The 19192-nt window shown below is 32.2% G+C and overlaps 1 protein-coding gene across 1 annotated transcript in view; it reads left to right on the top strand.

Annotated features, from left to right (window-relative positions):
* The window catches only part of RyR (Ryanodine receptor), an 841404-nt gene that overhangs the window by 630446 nt on the left and 191766 nt on the right, over nucleotides 1–19192 (top strand). The window contains exons 77-78 of the mRNA XM_090376454.1: nucleotides 2353–2434; nucleotides 10055–10125. Coding sequence (XP_090232580.1) covers nucleotides 2353–2434; nucleotides 10055–10125 — 153 coding nt within the window. The remainder of the gene's footprint in view (nucleotides 1–2352; nucleotides 2435–10054; nucleotides 10126–19192) is intronic.

Below are 19192 nucleotides of genomic sequence, written 5' to 3'. Positions count from 1 at the left end.
AGCTGAGATTAAATAAATTTAATCTTACCTTACAATTTAAATTAAATGATTAAGATTATTTAAATAAAAAAAATTATAAACAAAACTCAGAAAACAGAATCATCCATCATCCAGGCATTTTTATGATTTTTATACAAACAAAACAGGAAAATTAGAAATATTTTTAAATTCTCTGTTTTTTCGACTTACCGATAACAAGCACGGAAATCTGTGCATCCCAAAGCAATTGTAACTCGCTATTTTCTCATCTTGAAACATGGTGCAGGCATTTCTCTTTTAGTGGCCAGGGTTTTTCTGGGTAATGCTTTCCATAATAAGCCCATCTCATCAACATTATAATCGTTTTCTTTCTTGTAATTTGCTATAACTGAAGCAAACTTACTTTTAAAGGTATTCATCTGCAGAAAGTTTCTCTCCTTGAATATCTAATTCATGTATACTGTCTCAGTTTAAAGTTTTTCAGCCAACCTGTGCTTGTCATAAAATCTTCATTACCTCTTAATTTTCGATGCTTTTTCACACAATATTGAGCCAGACACTGGTTCACCTAAACTTCTCTTCTGAAGAAACCACAAATAAAGTGCCAACCCCAAGGTCGCGGGTTCAAATCCTGCCTCGGGCTTGGATCATAGTACTGCAAAAACTTTGGGAGGTGCACTATGGCCACAGAAGCCGATGTGCCAACAACTACCAAAAAAAAAATAAATAAATAAATAAAATAAAGTGCACTCTCTAAAGTGGCATTTTCAGGTTACAACATTGTCTTTTTCCTGCTAGATCCTCCTGCACTATCCATAATCGACACAAAATCTCTTATAGCACTGGAATTTTTCTTGATGTTGCAAATTGTTGACGTCCCCACATTAAACTCTTTGGAGAGATTTCCTAAATTTTCATCTTTTCTAATTCTATTAATAATTTCCATTTTTTGTTGCAATATTAAAACTATGCATTTTCTTTTCATTCACATTTTACCATAAAAAAAAAATTTTTTAAATAATAAATAGGACGGTTTCGGACCAATATTATTCTTACCGAATCTGGAGCTAAACTAATCTGAAATTCACTCATGGTTTCCGAGAAAGCCAACTAGTGTCTGTGATATTTTTCTAAAGCACATTTCTGAAGGTCACATAGAATTCTAGAGGTCACAACCATAAAACAATAAAAACAATTTGCAGTTTTTGGTTTATTGGTTTTTTTTTTTTTTTTTTTGTACAATCTGTTATAAACTGGCAGTAAACTCAATATTTCACTTATTAGAATCAAAATTCAATTAGAATTAGCATTAAAAGTACGCCCAGAAACACCATGATGGAAACATAAAAATAAACAGACCTATGAAATGTAATGCAGTATGTATGAGTATGTGCTCGTGCATTGCTTAATTTGTCTTTTTAAGTGCATTCACTTGTGTGTAAAGTATCTGTTATCTTCACCATGGTCATCCTAGTGTTGTAATTTGCCTTCCAGTGAGCAGATTTCTATGAAATTTTATATTTGAGTCTTTTGAAAAGATTTATTGAGTGATTTAAAATTTCATTAAAATTGGCAAGTAGAAATTTCAGTGTTTCAGATGTTTGGGCATTGCTCCACAAGGAAAATCTGGTTGACACCAAATTTTCAGAATATGCTCTTTTAGATGTTTAGAATGTTCATGCTCATATAACATACTCAGGAACATGTTCTTGAGTACATTATACTTCAGAAGTTTTTAATTCCTTTAACTTCTGTTATTTGATAATCAAATGTCTTAAATGTAAAGCAGTGCACATGTTATCAAACTTATTTCACATTGATTTCAGATACAGGAAAAAATTTACAGTATCTGAAATCCAATCACAGTTTCTGGGAATTTTTTAGCTTTTTTTTCATAAAAATATTTCATAAAGAATTACAAAATTAAATATTATTACTCTTCTGAAAAAGAATGAAAAATTGATATTCTGAAAAAGAATATGTAAATGTTTGAAAGGTAATAGATTTCTTCTTTTGCTTATAATTTTCACAGGTTTGAAGTTTCAGTTATTTTGATTATTGAAATCTCTCAATCATTCTATTATGCCCATCACCAAGGCATGATAACATTAACCACTTTGTCTTTCCTGTATTTTATGATCTTTACAATTTGTTTTTATCTTCTATTGGTAGCCAAAAACTATAAAAAGTGTATCTAAACTACTTTGTCAGTATACTCTCAAGAGGGCTAAGGGTTTTAAATTTTAGTACATCATATAAATTTTACAGTATATCATAAAGAAGTTATTTCTCATTCCTGTAACTTCAGCTTGTTGCAGTTATTTTCTACCATTATAAATTTATCTTTTTTATTTATTTATTTTTTTTTTTTAGAATTGTAGCCAGCTGGATCTTCTGCTTGAATTACTGGAGTTACAGAAAGAAATGGTAATCATGATGCTCAGCATGCTGGAAGGTAAGAATTCAGAATTAAACTTAGTGAAAATCATAAAGTATATGCAGTATTGGGTGAAAGTTTTATACGTTATTTACTGAAAGGAAAATATGAGTACATTTAAACATTAATATTCAGTAAAATGCTACGTATAATGAGATACTTTTTAAAATATTCTATTTCATATTTTTTTAAATACTACTGGATTCATATTTTAATTTATACAACTGGTTACACTAATTGGACTTCAATATACACTATAGCTTTGCAGTATTGATTATTGTAACCTTTGGACTATTGCTCAAACAACAATTAACTGTTACCAGCTATTCTAATTCCAGTATAAAACAATCCATATAATACAATAAGGTATTATTTTTAGTAAAATATATATTTTTTTATTTCACAAAATACTGAGAAGGAAATGCCTACCTAGTGATGCCAGGCAATGCACAGCCAGCAGTGTTCCAAAGCTGATGCAAGAAGTAAAAATTTTAATTTTAACTCTTGAGCCACTCATTAGTTAAAAAATGGAGATACCTATGTGCCAGAATAATAGAAATCAGATCTACACCACAAATTTTAAAACAGCGAGAAATAAATACCACTAAAATGTGCACAAAAATTAATTCATCTTCTCAAAAAAAAAAAAAAAAAATGCCCATTACTATTAAAAGTGATGGAGTCTCTTTCTCAAGGCATTTCTTGGTCTCTTATTAAATAACACAGGGCTGAGAATTGCCTTGGGTGGAAGACTACATTGGAGAACAAACCAGTATCAAGTTATGTTATGATGTACCTAGAGAATACAGCTAATGTTAGCTGTGTACTTTCAAGGATTATTGTCACAAAATGTTCAAGAGTATCAGGAATGTAGTTAGGATTTTTTGTTGTTGTAGTAGGTAAATGAACAAATTGTGTAACATTATATTAGTAATAAGAAATGTCTTGTCATCTCTATCAGTTGGATCTATTTAACAAGAAATTGAAAACACCTGGATTCATGAACATTAAAATTGTGAAGATGACAAGATAATATGATGAAAAATGATACATAAGTGCTTAGTCATCTTGTGTTGATAGTAAAATGAGTCAAAATTACTTCACTGTTAGGAAAGTTAGAGTGAAGAAAGTCATATGTCAGAGAAAGTCAAAACGTTCTGATCAAAAATTGAGTTGGGAGAGTGACACAGACAGCAAATTGATTTTACAGAATAAGATTATCAAAAGAGGAGATTCTAGAGTAAAGAGTCTCTAATAAGGAGTATCAGAATGTACATATGCAGAAGTACTACCTTTAAAGTGGAAGGAATCAGAGAAAAATAATTAGGACAAATGAGATGAGTGGTGGTATGAGGAAACTGATAGTTAGATTATAAATGATGATATATATGTTTATACTTATATATATGATCATACTTATATATATATGATCACTTATATATGTTTATAAGTGATCAGGCTATATTACAGAGAATCATGAAATAATATCATGAAAAAGTAACATAAATATATATTTAGCATGCACATGTAGACTGAGAGTTTTTTCAGCTAACATGTCCAGCTGATATCTCAATAACTGTTGTAATGTATTTAACTCCAGTTTTTCTAATTATTCAATTTATTCATAAAAAATTCAAAATTTTTATTTACTCAATTTAAGATACAGCAGTTGAGAAATGCTGAAATGAAGAATAAATAAAAATTGATGTTTTGAAATTCTGTGATAAATAAAATGTATAACTACTATGCACATAAAGTAATCACATAGGAGATGTCATAAAAAGCATAAAATATATCCCAAGTATAGCAAGACATGCAATGACTTCATTCCAAAAGTCATGGTGATAATTTGTACAGCACTAAAAAAGTCCAGGTTGTGGGAGTTTTCCACACATTAGTCTAGTTTTACTGATTTATAGCTTTCCTTAGGAACTTAAAAAAAAAAAAAAAAAAAAAAGTTCAGCCATTCTCTGTTTATTAACAAATTATATTCCTAAGAAATTATTCCTAACTTTGATTTCTAAAATTCAAAATCCAAAAGAAATTTACCAGTATTAGTAGCATTTATAATAATGCAAATACTCTTCCAAGTAAAAAGATAATTTTCTTAATTTATCATTGCAATTTTAAATGTGACATATGAATGGAAGTTTAGTATATGCATTAGTATTAGTAAGAGGCAAAAATAAAAAATAATTTTAAACCTTCTTGGCCTGCAAGGAAGTGAGATTTTTCTGGCTCAGTGCACTGCAGTAAAAAAAAGTAAATAAATAAATTTCGATATAACTTATATAATTTTTTACCATACTTTTCTCACTGATGGAAGGTACAGAAGGTACCAGTCAAAGTTGATGGACAGTACCAATCCAGCTGCCCCTTAAATTGTCAAACTCGTCTACTCAGAAAGCAAGTTTATTCCAGTAATTGACAACATACTTATAAATCTAAACTCCCTGAGGTCAGTCTGTTACTATAATAACAATAGTTTGTAATCAATTATGGCCCCCTAGTTGTCATGCCCCATACCGACAGAAGGTGCCAATCCAGCTGCCCTTTAAATTTTGCCAGATTGTCAAACTCAGCTACTGAGGAAGCTAGTTAATTCCAGTAATTGACAACATGCTGATCTGACCAAATCTTAAACTTCCTGAGGTCCAGTCTGTTACTTTTCCTTAATAGTTTGTAATTATTTATAACCCCCCAATGTTATGTCCCATTTTAAATATCAAAATTCCACTATTTCATTTTGCTCCTTCTCTCCAGTGCTTTACACTTTATTTTCTAATTTCCATGATGAGTCACTTGTCTTTGGGGTGCCTCCGTAGCCAGGTTGGCAGGAGCAGCAGTGCATAGCACACGCTTCTTGATTAGACTAGGGTTCTAGCCAGTGACCACCAAATACGGAGGATGCAGAAAGGTCAGGGAATGACCACCGCATATTCACGGAGCAATATGGCCTTAGTTGCTAATGCCCCTAAAAACCAAATAACAAACAAACTTGTCTTTGGACTTTTAGTATTAGTGTTAGCTATATATAGTACAAGGAAGCTACAGGCCTTTGCTGCATCAGAAAAAAAAATAATAATAAAATAATAATAAATAAATATAAGAACAACTAAAAAAAATTATAAAATTAAATAAACAAGAATAATAATAATCAACAACGACAACAAAAGAATAAAGTAATAAATAAATAAAAAAATAATGAACATATACAGGAAAATTCTAAAAAAATAATAAAATATATTTTCTGTTTATACCCCAGGACGACTACATGATCAGAGGAGTTCACAAGGTAGAGAGAGTACAAGAAACAGCACCATATTCAGCAGTCAAATAAAACTTATATAAAAAGTAGATAAGAAAATAGACTAATTATATACTTTCCTCCTCATGTACATAGCTATCCAGTCAGCCTTTGAATTTCTTCAAACTATCAGCCTCAACTACCTGCAGAGGCAACTTGTTCCAGTAATCAACAACTTGCTGGCTAAAAGAAAACTTCCTATAATCCAGTCTAAACCTCTTATCCCATAATTTTAATGTATTTTTACTTTAAAACAGTAAAAATTTTGCCTTCATTCATTTTACTATCCCTGTCCAGAGCCTTATAGACCTCAAACAGGTTCCATTCCCTCTGAGTTGCCTGGTTGCCAAGCTCTGTAGCTTACATAATCAAAGTCTTTCCTTGTACAGTCACCCTTTGGCTGAGCTCACCATGTGGGTTGCTCATCTTTGGACCCTTTCAAGAAGTTCAGTGTCTTTTTTTTAGATGAGGTCTTGGACTCAGTATTCTGAGTACAGTAAATACAAATACATGTGCGATGAAACTATAACCTTTTTTTCTAGATGCAGAGGTAGAATAAATTATTGATAATGCATGTGCCTTCCTGATCACCTGCTTACACTCATTACTTGGGTTTTACAATAATAACATCCAAGTAATAAATTGTAACATTTAAGTCTCTCTCTCTCTCTCTCTCTCTCTCTCTCTCTCTCTCTCTCTCTCTCTCTCTCTCTCTCTCTCTCTCTCTCTCTCCTCATTTGTACCCTTCAGCTTAAACCCATTGAGTGTATAACTTATTCTTGGGTTATTATTCCCTAATATAGAACCTTACATTTGGAAGAAAATAAAACATTCACCAGGCCAGCTTTGCCCTCTCTGCCATTGCTGAATGTTATTGGTATGTGAAGCACATGAATTATGACCCATGGCCTAACGTTGAAATATTTAACCATACGCATGATTTCCATCATCTTTCTTGGTTGGAAATGCATGCTACATGTAACTGTTGTGGATTACACAGTTAATCATGATCTTGGAACCTTCATATACTCTATATGGAAGTGGTTCTCCTGCAGAATGTTGAGAAATGGCAGTCAAATATGTTAAAAAAAAATGTTTTTAACCTTACCTCTATGGAGTCTGACAGTTGATGTCTTCTTTTTTTCTTCTTCTTCTTCTTTTTTTTTCTTTTTTTTTTTTTTTTTCACCATCCACAATTTTGCAGTTTCAATACAGTGCATGCATGCATGCACATGGATTACACTTCTGCAGATATAATGGTACATTATCATATAGTTTTATCTAAGTTGATAAAGAGGCAAACTGCCTCTTGAAAGCTGCTTTGTGAATATTTATTTGTGTTTTATCACTTTTAGCTTCTATATTTGTGTTTAGTGTTTTTAGTCTTTATATTTACTTTTAGTCTCTATATTTGTTTTTATCAGTTTTTACTTTCTACCTTTTGCTTTACCTGTATATAATATTTTAATATGTTTTGTTATATTTTCATTATATTTTAATGAAGTTTTATGTCACCATTTCGTCGGTTGTGATAATATTTATTTTTAATAGAATTAAAACATTACTACCATTCTCCGGCCATCCATGAAGCTTGCCCAAATCATTCTGAAGAAACCCAGCCTGGCTTGCATTATTAACTACTACTCTCCTAACCTTCATATCATATGCATATTTCAACATTATACTATTTTATTTGCTCGTTAATGTCCTTCAAGAAAATTGGATACAAGAGTGGCCCTAGCACTGAACTTTGAGGGACACTGCTTGTAAACCTCTCCCACTCAGGAGAATGGCAATTAACCTCCATATCCTGTCCTCCAGCCATCCATCAGTTCACCTCAGGATCTTGCCTGTAATCCCAGAACACTTTGACTTTTATAGTAACTTGCCATGTGGAACTGTATCAAATTCTTTGCTAAAATCTAAGTATATACATGGCAAAATTGTTTCTTGCATCTGAATCCCATGTTGACCACATCATGGTTTTCTGGTTGGCTGCAAAAATTTTTCCCTTGTGTTGTAACCCATCTAAGATATTATACTTCTCAAGATGATCTTGTAATGCACCCTTCACCTTATCCTCCATGACTCTTCCTATTCCCTGTAGTTAGCTATCTCATCTTTATTCCCACCTCTCTCAGGTGACTGGTCACCAAATTTGCCTTACAAACTTGGAGGAGACCAGTCACCTGCTAAATTTTTCCTTGAAATTTTTCCTTTTCCTAGACCAAGTTTGATCTAGTACATTGATAAGTATCGCAGTATTATTTGGTATACTGAACATATCTAGGAAATAGTTTTAAGATTTTCTATTTTTAGGTCTCAATAAACCATTTAAAATGACATAAAAAATTCAGTCAAATGGCTAATTTAAAAAAATGTTGAAAATGCTTTAAATCGAAAGTTGTTCTGCTAACAATAACTTTGAACAGCTCGCAAAAAAGAAGTTACTGAACTTCAAAAAATTCGCCTCTTCTCCACTCCTCTATGCTCATGAATTTCTGGATGATAGGAAGAAGTCTCTCTTTAATATAACCATTGAGTGCTCTCAGTGTGACAAATAAGCTGGGTTTTTCAGCTTTAAATAACTTGCAGCATTCTGTTCTTCCCTAGTTCAAACACCAATATTTCTTTCTGCCAGTGTAAGTCCTTGATGGTATCTCCTTATAAAAACACATAGTCACATTGACATTGAAGACTTAACTAAACAATAACATCCCTCTTTGATGATTTCTTCCATTTTGGGAAAATCTTCAGCTGCCTATTCATCAGTGGTAGGCACTTTGCTTTGCATCATGACATTATGCGAGCCATACCTTTGAAACTTGTAAAGCCTAGCTTTGAAACTTGTAAACCATCTCTTATTTGCACCGAAACTTTGATCCTTGGTTCCCATCCATGCAGGTCTTTCATTGTCTCATAAAGGCTCAAAGTCTTAGCCTGAATGATTGCAAGGTTTAAAGACTCATGGCATTTTATTTGGTCCCAAATCCAAAAAATCAAAAGTCTTTCCATCTCGGGCACATCCTGAATGTCCTAATTATTAATTTCAGTGAGGCTACACCCTTTAATTTCAGCACTGATTCTGGCCTTTTCTTTAAGAATCATTTGTAATCCTTAAAGTAAAGACCAATTGCCTTTAAATTTCTAACTTCAACATTCCACTCCCACTAAATGTTATCTTCAATTCTAATCTAGTGACCTTTCCATTCATCCAACATTTTTAAGGATGAAGTTTTAAGTGAAAAATATGCAGACATTTAGCACTGGAGCTTGTTGAAAACCAAACTGACTAAATAGTGTATTGCACTACCTAGGTATCAGTGCATTATGTATTTGCAATTCAAGTTTCCAGGGGAACAAATTTTAGTGTCCCAAACATTATAGTTAACATCACTGGCTTTATTCATACAAATAACCTTTCACAGAATCATTTTCATTTTTAACAGTACAGAGATAAAAGAGAATAACATTACATGTAATTTTTTCACCTGTTGCTCATTGAAAGCAGGTCCAGACTTCTTAGTCATCAAAATGTAACAGTTACTTTCAAGAAATTTAAAAAAAGAGCAGCACACTACCATAAATAATGATATATTTGACAATTAACTAGTGACATTAATATAGGACAACGTAAATCAACTGCCTGTAATATCACAATGCTGAATTTTTAATTAATGAATAATTAGGAGTCTGTGGTGTAGTTTTATAAACAATAACCAAATTTTTCACATGAAAGTTTAGCTTAAATTTCAAAAGTAAAAAAAACAGACTTTACATATATTTACAAATTAAATGGTTTACTGAATAACCCCAGGGGGTGGAAAAGAGAATTTCATACTCAAAGGCACATTCAGTTAACTAAATAAAATTGCAATTGATGTCAGTGTTTTGGATCTGCTCTGGGATTTCAGTCTGAAGATAAGTTGTTATACTGTAGAAATAATAGAACTCTTCTGAGATAGGGTGTAAACTGAAGCCCTTGACAACCTGTTTCAGGAATGCCTGGTCATCTGTACAGAACAACAGCTTGTCTTGAGAATAGAATCCCAGAGCAGATTCAAAACATTGACGTAATTGCAATTTTATTTAGTTAATCAAATGTGGCTTTGTGTATGAAATACTCTTTTCCACTTCTGGATCACAATCAATAAATCATTTAATAACTGCAAATATATATGGAGTGTTTTTTTTTTTTTTTTTTTATACATTTTGAAATTTAATTATTAATTTCCACAGAAAATTTTTTGATTTTTTTAAGAGAAATTGATAAATTGATCTGTAGAATTTTTTATACATAGTTTAGAATATATAAATTTTTTTATTTTTAGGTAATGTTATGAATGGCACAATTGGTAAGCAGATGGTGGATACACTAGTGGAATCTGCTGCCAATGTAGAGGTAGGAATTTAAAAATTGCTTTTGTTAAATCAGTGAAGATTAATTAATAGCTTAATTTTTTTTTATTAAAGAGAGAAAGACTCTCTCTCTCTCTCTCTCTCTCTCTCTCTCTCTCTCTCTCTCTCTCTCTCTCTCTCTCTCTCTCTCTCTCTCACTTTTTGTTTGTGTATGTGGTTTTTATCAGTGAACAATATTTCATTATAATTTCTGTTTCTTATAAAGTTTCATTTTATTCAGGTTTTTCAGTTTTTTAATATACAGACTTGTCCATGAAGTCACATAATTTACAGACATAATAGTTTTAAAATTTTATGCTCTGTATGGCTGGGCTTAAACAGTTTACAATTTTATTGTAATTGTTTTACTACATTATCAATGTAGTAAAACTATTACATTATCATTAGTGCAATAGCATCATTTCTATACCCAGCAAACCAACTGAAGTTGTGTAATGGCATAGTCTTCCATATAAGGAAGGTATTACTTATTCAAGGTAAAATGAGATCGGCAACTCGTGAAGGAATTCACAATATGAGATTATATGTTATGTAATGATGCCTCTGCACAACTTCCATTGGTTTACTGTGTATAGAAATGGTACTATTGGCTAACATATATGACAGTAAATTCTTCTTGCAGTCTGAAGATTTTTAGCCCTAAATCCTATATATATATATATATCAAACTACATCCCACTTGGTCACACATTGTGAAATTAATTCACAACTGATTGTCAGCTGTTATACCAATGGAGTAACTACACACTCACCAATGAGGAACCAAACAGCCACCTGGGTGGTGATACTCACTGAGAATAAGTAACAATAGTCTTCTCTACTAGGGAAGCATTACTTATTCGAGGTATAATTAGATGGGCAACTTTTTGCCAAGGAATTCACACTATGGGATGTTACGGTGTTATGAAAAGATGCTATTGTGCTAACTTATTGAGGCTTTTTAACCCTAAATCCTGTATTGTTCATAATGTTAATATTCTTTAATCTTAGCAATGTAAACATTCCCTCCTTCTGCAGCCATACACTTGTTCCACTGTGCCTACAGTGGTCTAAACATTTACCAAAGGCTTCTTTTGTAAATGATTTTAGGGGATCTGCTTTATTTGACTGGATTTCTTGGATCAACTAAAATCATTTTCCTTTCATGTCCTGCTTTAATTTTGGGACTAGCCAAGAGTTGCATACTGCTTGGTAAAAATCAGGCAAATAAGATGCATATGTGGCATAGCTTGATGGGAATGTTTTTGTCAGTCAAAAATTGCCTGATGCCAAGTGACCATCACATACAGTGCATTGTCATGATGGAGCCAACTATATCATCATTTTTTGGGTTGTTTACTATAAATTACATCTCTCAACTGTTTTAAATCTTCTCAAGGTGTTGATTGGTGACTGTGCTTCTTTCTTCTTTTGGGACTAGCCAAGCATTGCATACTGCCAAATCAGGCAAATAAGAGGGTATGTTTTTGTCAGTCAAAAATTGCCTGATGGTGAATGACCTGTGATACAGTGCATTGTCATGATGAAGGAGCAAACCGTATCATCATTTTTAGGGTCCGTAGTCTAATAAAGGACCCTTATAATGTCACTTGGTTGTCTCTCTCTCTGTCCATCTGTCTGTCACAGCACTGTATCTCTGGAACCACTCAACCTATTGACTTGAAATTTTGCATGGGTTTGTACATCATGTGGGCCAACATAATGCCATATTGATCGTTTGTTGACAAAAATTTGTCTGAGAAGTGGGGGTAAATGTGGAGGGGGGACAAAAATGTCGACAACCTATAGCTTATTATACACCATTGAAAAGAGCTCAATGAGGAGGTTTAAAATATAATTTTAAAATATTTTTAAAATTAAAAATGGCAGCGCCAGACAGGAAAATGTGAGTAATTTTCGTGTCCCACCCTTCTATTTATGTCGCTAATGGAGCTAAAAATTTAAAAATCACAGTATCTATGTGTCATTCGATGCTTATCAACAGAAAACCATTGGATTGAAATCTATCATTTACTTTTTGTGTTGAAATTAAAAAAACAATTTTTTATTGCACTTCGATAGCGCACTTCTTCGTACTAAGTAACTCTCCTTTTGGTGGCAAAAAGGTTGCTAAATAGTTAGTTAATTCTATAAAGGTCATTTATAAATTTTGTGACGAGAAGTATTTTTTAACAATTTTCAAAGCTGGAGTTGTCCCAGCAAGGAGGTACTCAGAGAGCCAGTGTTGAGGCAGCGGTGGTGGGGAGGCACCTGCGCAGTCTTGCAAAACCCTCACCTGCCAGTCACTTCTCCCACAAGACTTTAATCGCTTCTCCAGGAAGAAGTCAGAGTCACTTCTCCCACCCTTGTCATTCACAACAACTGGAAAGACTCAAATCGACATTTTCATTAGTTCCTCAGTTTTAGGTGGTTCACAAAATTTAAAGAGGTCCACTTGTCCATCAGTGATCCTTCTTTATCTACCCTTCAACTTCAAGAACCAGCGATTCAGTTGTTCATAATTTGATCAGGAGTGATAGACATTTAATGATCCATGAAGTTGCTAGCGAAATTGATATTTCTTACAATACATGTCATTCAATTTTAACACAAGATTTGGGAATGTAATGTATTTGAACCAAGTTTGTGCCTTGCATTCTTACTGATAATCACAGAAAGTTGACCCATATTTTATTTCTTCTATTATTGAACTCTTGGTGTTCAGAAAAAAAAGGTAAGATAATCCTCAGTCAAATGCGAAAATCATGTTTATTGTGTATTTTAATTCATTATATAGTATGAATCAGTTCTACATTCTACGTTGATATTAATATTTGTAAAATAATAAGAGGAGTTTACCTCAATATAGTACGTAGAACACTTCCGTATGATACTCTCCAGAAATTAAAATGAAAAAATTGAAAAACTTACATTAGAGTAAAAAATAATTAAAAACCAATTTAACACAATTAAAAATCAATTTAACACAATTAAAAATCAATTTAACACAATTAAAAATATTAAAAAGAATCTAATGAAAATATTCAAAACGATTATCCTTCCTGAAGCTGACAACGCTTTTCGACCGTATGTCGAGATCACAGGAATGAATTAAAATTTTACAATTTTAATTCATTATGAATTTGTTCTGCATGGTCAAACAATGAAACAGTTCTGTGGTAATTGCACAAAGTCGTTTTGTGAAAATAGCAGGAAAAGTGTGCTTTGGGGGATTGGCTCTTGTGTTATGTCAATGTCCCTGCACATTCAGTGCTTTTAATTCACAAATTTCTTGGGATGCATTCTATCGCTTTGGGCCCTCATCTACCATACACACTAGATTTAGCTCCCTGTAATTAGTATTATTATTATTTTTTTGTTTCCTAAGCATAAAGTATCCATGAAATGTCACAGGTCAGCATCTAAAGAAATTATTAAATTATTCAGAATGTGACAAAGGAACTATTAGCAATAAACAAAAGAAGCCTATCAGAAGTTGCAGAAGCACTGCAGTCAGTATATACAGAGCATTGCATTCTCCAAAAGCGACAGTGTGGTGTGGATTTATGGCCACATTCATGCTTGGGCCAATTTTTTTGAACAGGTAACACCGACTGGACCCCACACCTGTTCCATCACTTGAGAGCGATATTATGAAATGTTGGCAAATTTTACAATACCAGAGCTGCAAAAGCGTGGGTGCCTTCAGGATACCATATTCACGCAAGATGGTGCGCCACCCCACATCCACCATTGTGTCCAAAGATTGCTAAGACAACACTTTACAGATGAACGGGTCATCAGCCATTGTTTCCAGACATATTGGCCACCCCAATCACCGGACCTCATCCCCATGCGATTTCTGGTTGTGGGGTTTTTTGAAGAACCAGGTATATCGGGAAGGATGTCAAACTCTGACAGATCTGAAGGACAGCATTAGACGTCATGTGCTGGCTATTCCAGTTGACATGTTATGTTCTGCAGTAGAAAATGCTGTTCTTCGAATGTTGTTGACCAAAGTGGAGGACACATTGAACAATTGTAGTGCTGCTCAAGTGATTTTGTAACTAATTTTTTTTTCTAATAAATGGCGAGCGCATTCTTTTTTGTACCTGTTGTCCAAATTTCTCTTCAGTATGAGCCTTAGAACTCGTTCCAGAGCCCGCTATATAGGGATACTTTAATTTTAACAACCCTGTACATTGTCAAGGTGACTACTTTGAAGGAGGCCCATCCAAATAACTGGTAAATTTCTTCATTTCCTAAATATTAGTTTAGTCCCTGAATGCTTTGACAGCACATCATACAGTGTTATTGACAAAATACAGTAGTGCAATAATTTTCAATAAAATGCCAATATAAGTAAACTTCAATATGCATCTTGATGGTTTGATGACACTGAAAATCAAAGTGCTTTGTCATTGCCATTTTTATTCTGGAAATGACAAAAACAGAAGCTGAATGCAAGAGCAAAAATATACAGAGAGTAATTTGAAACATAATTTAAAGAAAATTTCACATTATTTTAACCAGAATTTCAATATGAATATCTAAACAAAATATCCATAAAATTGGTGATCATAGAATTGAAATTTTACTGTGCGTGATAATTAGTATTAGTAGTGGCAAATGATGCAAGAAAGCAAGCTTATAGTGTGTCAGTCAAAAAAAAAAAAAAAACTACACACTTCACCCATCCATACTCTCCAAGAATTTGTTTACTTCTTACTTGAATTTATTCAAACCACCCATTTCACAACAACAGATAGAAGTTTGTTCCAACAATCAACCATCCATTGTTTGAAGGCAAACATCCTGTAACCATCCTTCCTCAACTTGAATTTATGCCCTCTCATGTGTGTGTGTGTGTGTGTGTGTGTGTGTGTGTGTGTGTGTGTGTGTGTGTGTGTGTGTGTGTGTGTGTGTGTGTGTGTGTGTGTGTGTGTGTGCAGTCTCAGCAAGAGGAAGAATGCCATCAACATTTAGCTTATTCAGTCCATTCAAGACCTTAAATACCTTAGTATAGATCAGTTGGATTGTGCAGGCATGTGTTACCAAATGTAACCATTCTTTTTAATATTCTATTTAGTTTAAGTGAAACAGTAATGAATTTTTATGAGATTTTTCTTAACCCCATCGTGGATTATCCTGAGATATCTCGTTTTTAGTTTTAAAAGTTATTTGAACTGCATGAAATATCTCAGGATACAATAATATCCAAAACAAACAATAATACCTCCAAATTTACAATTGAAACATAATTTCTCAAACATTTTATCTGGCTAATTTTGCATTAGCCAGATAAATCCTGAGATTTCTCGGGATTTTCTTACGGCTGGTAGCAGATGGCTCACTTTCATTTTACTTATATTTACTTATTGTACAGCAATGTCAGAGCAGTAGCACGCGTTCCTATGTGCTGGCAGTAAGCAAAATAAAATTTGCCATCCTAAAAATGCTGAATACTAAAAAGCATAACCAATTAGAAAACAATATCAAAAAATATTTTAGTATCCTCTTGAACTGTGCTCGTAAGCAATGCTTACTTCGACTATCCACTTGTGGCAGCTATGTGTCAGAATGTAGTTAGTTCATGATTATTGCTTGTGGTGGGAGGATACTGCTTGTGCATTCCACTTGATTTTTTAAATTTATTTATATAATGAGTAGTGAAGAGTATTTTTCTGTTCCATTCTTTTAGCTCAAGCGCAAATTTATTAGAAAAAATCTGTATAATTTGCATACTTTTTTGGCATACACAAGATAACTCGGGATAGCCCAAATGGATTAATTACTACTATGTATTTTCTACTAAAAAAATTATAAAAAACACAAAAAAACTATACAATGAGTATTTGCATGATGCATACTTTTAATCTTTAAAATAAAAAAGTCGATCCATTATGGCACATTTTCAGGAAAAAAATGTTCTGGGAAGGGGTTAAATAAATTACTTATTGCTATTGCTATTGTTATTAAGTAATAGCTCCAATGAATTCCATAGCATTTCCTAAAAGGAATCTCAGTTTTATTTATTATTTCATACATCAAAAATTCAAAACATGTCAGGAAATTAAATGAAGTTTTTATTACTTTGTTATATCTCTTTGAAAATTTTGATTCTAAATGATTTATTTTTTCTTTCTTAGAATTTATATATATTTATCAATATATATAAATTCAAAATAAAGTTATATTTATCAATATATATTGATAATAAAATAAATTCAAAATAAATTTATATATATATATATATATATCAATATATATAAATTTAAAATAAAGTTTTCTTAGAAATTTATAAATTATACATTCTTTGAAAGTTGAAATAGCTATTAAAATGTCAGAATAGCTATTTGAACTTTCTAAGAAAAGTTTTTTTTTAAATGTAAATTGTGTAGTTTTTAAATTGTAAATTAAGTGTAAATTGTGTAATGGGTTGCCTAGCTGGACTTTCTTACCCTCTTACATTCATCCATGTTCCGAATGCAATTTGAACAAAAGTAATTTCTGATGTTGCCATTAACATCTTAACAAACTAATTAAATGTCCTTAACCATATATGCCACTTGTACTTTTTAAAAGAAATTAAATGCTCCCTTTTTTTCTTGTTTTTTTTATAGCTATCCTCTCTCATAATTTCTGTCAGTTAATTTTAATTCCTATAATAAAAGCCACATAACTAGCTACAGCTCATTGTTCCAGCAGTTATTCATATGCAGTTGAACCTATTTAATACAAATCTTTGTTTATCATAATTTTGCACACTTGTGTAAATTTATTCTCCTTCATTATTTGCACTAAATATACAAAGTGTGTTAGCTGAAACCAGTCTGTCATTCAATATTGTGTGTGGTTGTGCTTTTAGCATGCTTAAAAAGCATGAAATATATGAATTTATCTGCTTATCTACCTAACTTTCAGAAATACTGAAATTGGTTACTATTATTATCCAAATATTTTGGACTCTACCTAATAGGTTTTTGAGAAATACATTAAAGTCCTTTGATGAACTCTTGATGACTGCTTTAATAGAAAAATCATGCAACTGTTAATAATATTCAAGCAGTTATACTACTAACAACAGTAAAGTCCAAATCGTAACCAGTACTAAGTAATTTTTAAACAAAAAAAAAAAAAAACCTAGATCTATAATGATTTATTGGAAGCAATACAAGCTGTAATAGCCTACACTGTTAATACCAACATAAACAAAATTTTATATGAGCACTTGCTCAAAGGGGCTAATACCAAACTGTTCAGATTCCATCTTAGGGAATCTGACAATTTGTGTGCTTATTATAACAATGCACCTGATAAACAATCCTAACAGTTAACTTTTAAGTAGAAAAATTTGTTGTTGTATTAAAAGTTAAGTTTACCAAACTTGACTTTTAATACAACAAAAAAAAAATTTATATTTTGCAAAGTAGGCATACATGAGCTTACCAAGAAATAATTTACATAGTTTAATTCTCGAAGGCAATTTAATGCCCTTATTACATTATTAATATTACATTTTCTTGATATTATTTTTGATATATAAAGGAATTAGTCCTCGGTAAATTGCAGCTCTCTACTTGTTAAATTGACATATGGCCCACCCTGTATTTTATGGAAAGAAGAACAGTATATTCAATATATTGTATACTACATATACAATATACATAATATATATACAACATAGCATATAATATGGTATTCATTTTTAAATGAAGAAATAACATATTTTTGTCTGTTTTACTTTGCTTAGCCTGTTCTTGAATGCACATATGTAGAGTTCTCTTTTTAACACTTTAAATACAAAATGAAAAATAATGTTTTTGGAAGAATTTGAGAAACTCTCCAATTTTAACATAATGCCTTAAAATGTCTCAATATGAGCACTGTTTGTTGCCCTGCAGACATCAATGCAATAATCAGAATCCCCACACCCACACACACACACACACACACACACACACACACACACACACACACACACACAACACACGCACGCACACACGCACTGAAACATGTTCAAATAAACGTGCACCCATAACCTATATTTTATAGGTTGTGGGTGTACCATAATTCTATATTTCCTATCTGAATCCATCAGATAGGAAATATAGAATTCAGAACATTATGAACCTGATGCTGAAATATGGCAGTGTCCTATCTGATTGATAAACAATTTCATGCACTTTTCTCTTAATGTCACCAATTTATGAGAAAAGAAGCAACTCAATCATATTAACATAACTGTCTCTAGCAATGGTTTTTCCCTAACTGAAAAGAAAGGTTCTGTCACATGCAATAAACTACATCAGGTGTTCTCTTTTGGGATGTCACAAAATACAATTCTTCAGTAATGGACATGGCCACTAATGTGGAATTTAGTTTTGTCCATAAAAATTAGTCATCTTGAGAAGCTTTCATCACCATCAGTTTCATTTAATGTGAAACTTGTTATTTCAATTTCAGATAATCAGTGACTTTTATTTCATGTATAAGTGCATGTATAATTTCAGAGACATGTAGCCTTTAGGCACATGTGTAATACATTTAGATAGTTTCTTTAGGTATACCTAGTTCTAAATTGCAGTGAATGATATAATTCTTTGTGCCATATATATACATGATAGCCTGATGTTGCAATATAGTATGGCTTTTCCACATTCTCTTTCTCTTTTACTTTCCCCCGCTCCCAAAGCATATGCTTTTCTCATTAATTTCCACTTTAGAATGCTTCCTGTTTCTTTAAGTTGAGTAAACCTGACAAACTGTTTTCTCAGCGAGTAGGGGATGTCTGATGTGGAAGCCATTATGAATTAACTGAAACAGTTGACTTACTACATTGCATTAAATTAACATAAATATTTTGGAATGCTACTGCACAAAACTTGCTGAGATCATCTTTCTCTGTAGCTCATGCTTTCAAAGGATTCAAAATTCACAAAATAAGATCTTTTTTTCTAAACATATGCCATATTACATAACATTGCTACATTGAACATTCATGAGACATTTTAGGATATTACATTAAACTGAGAGTTCTTTAACATTTTCTAAAAATATTGTTTTTTATT

Source organism: Mastigoproctus giganteus, chromosome 6 (assembly GCF_048544385.1).
Source record: "Mastigoproctus giganteus isolate SK-2022 chromosome 6, ASM4854438v1, whole genome shotgun sequence".
In the NCBI taxonomy this organism is placed as follows: Eukaryota; Metazoa; Arthropoda; class Arachnida; order Uropygi; family Thelyphonidae; genus Mastigoproctus; species Mastigoproctus giganteus.
The sequence above is the reverse complement of the archived record's forward strand: the minus strand, read 5'-3'. Positions and strand labels throughout refer to the sequence as shown.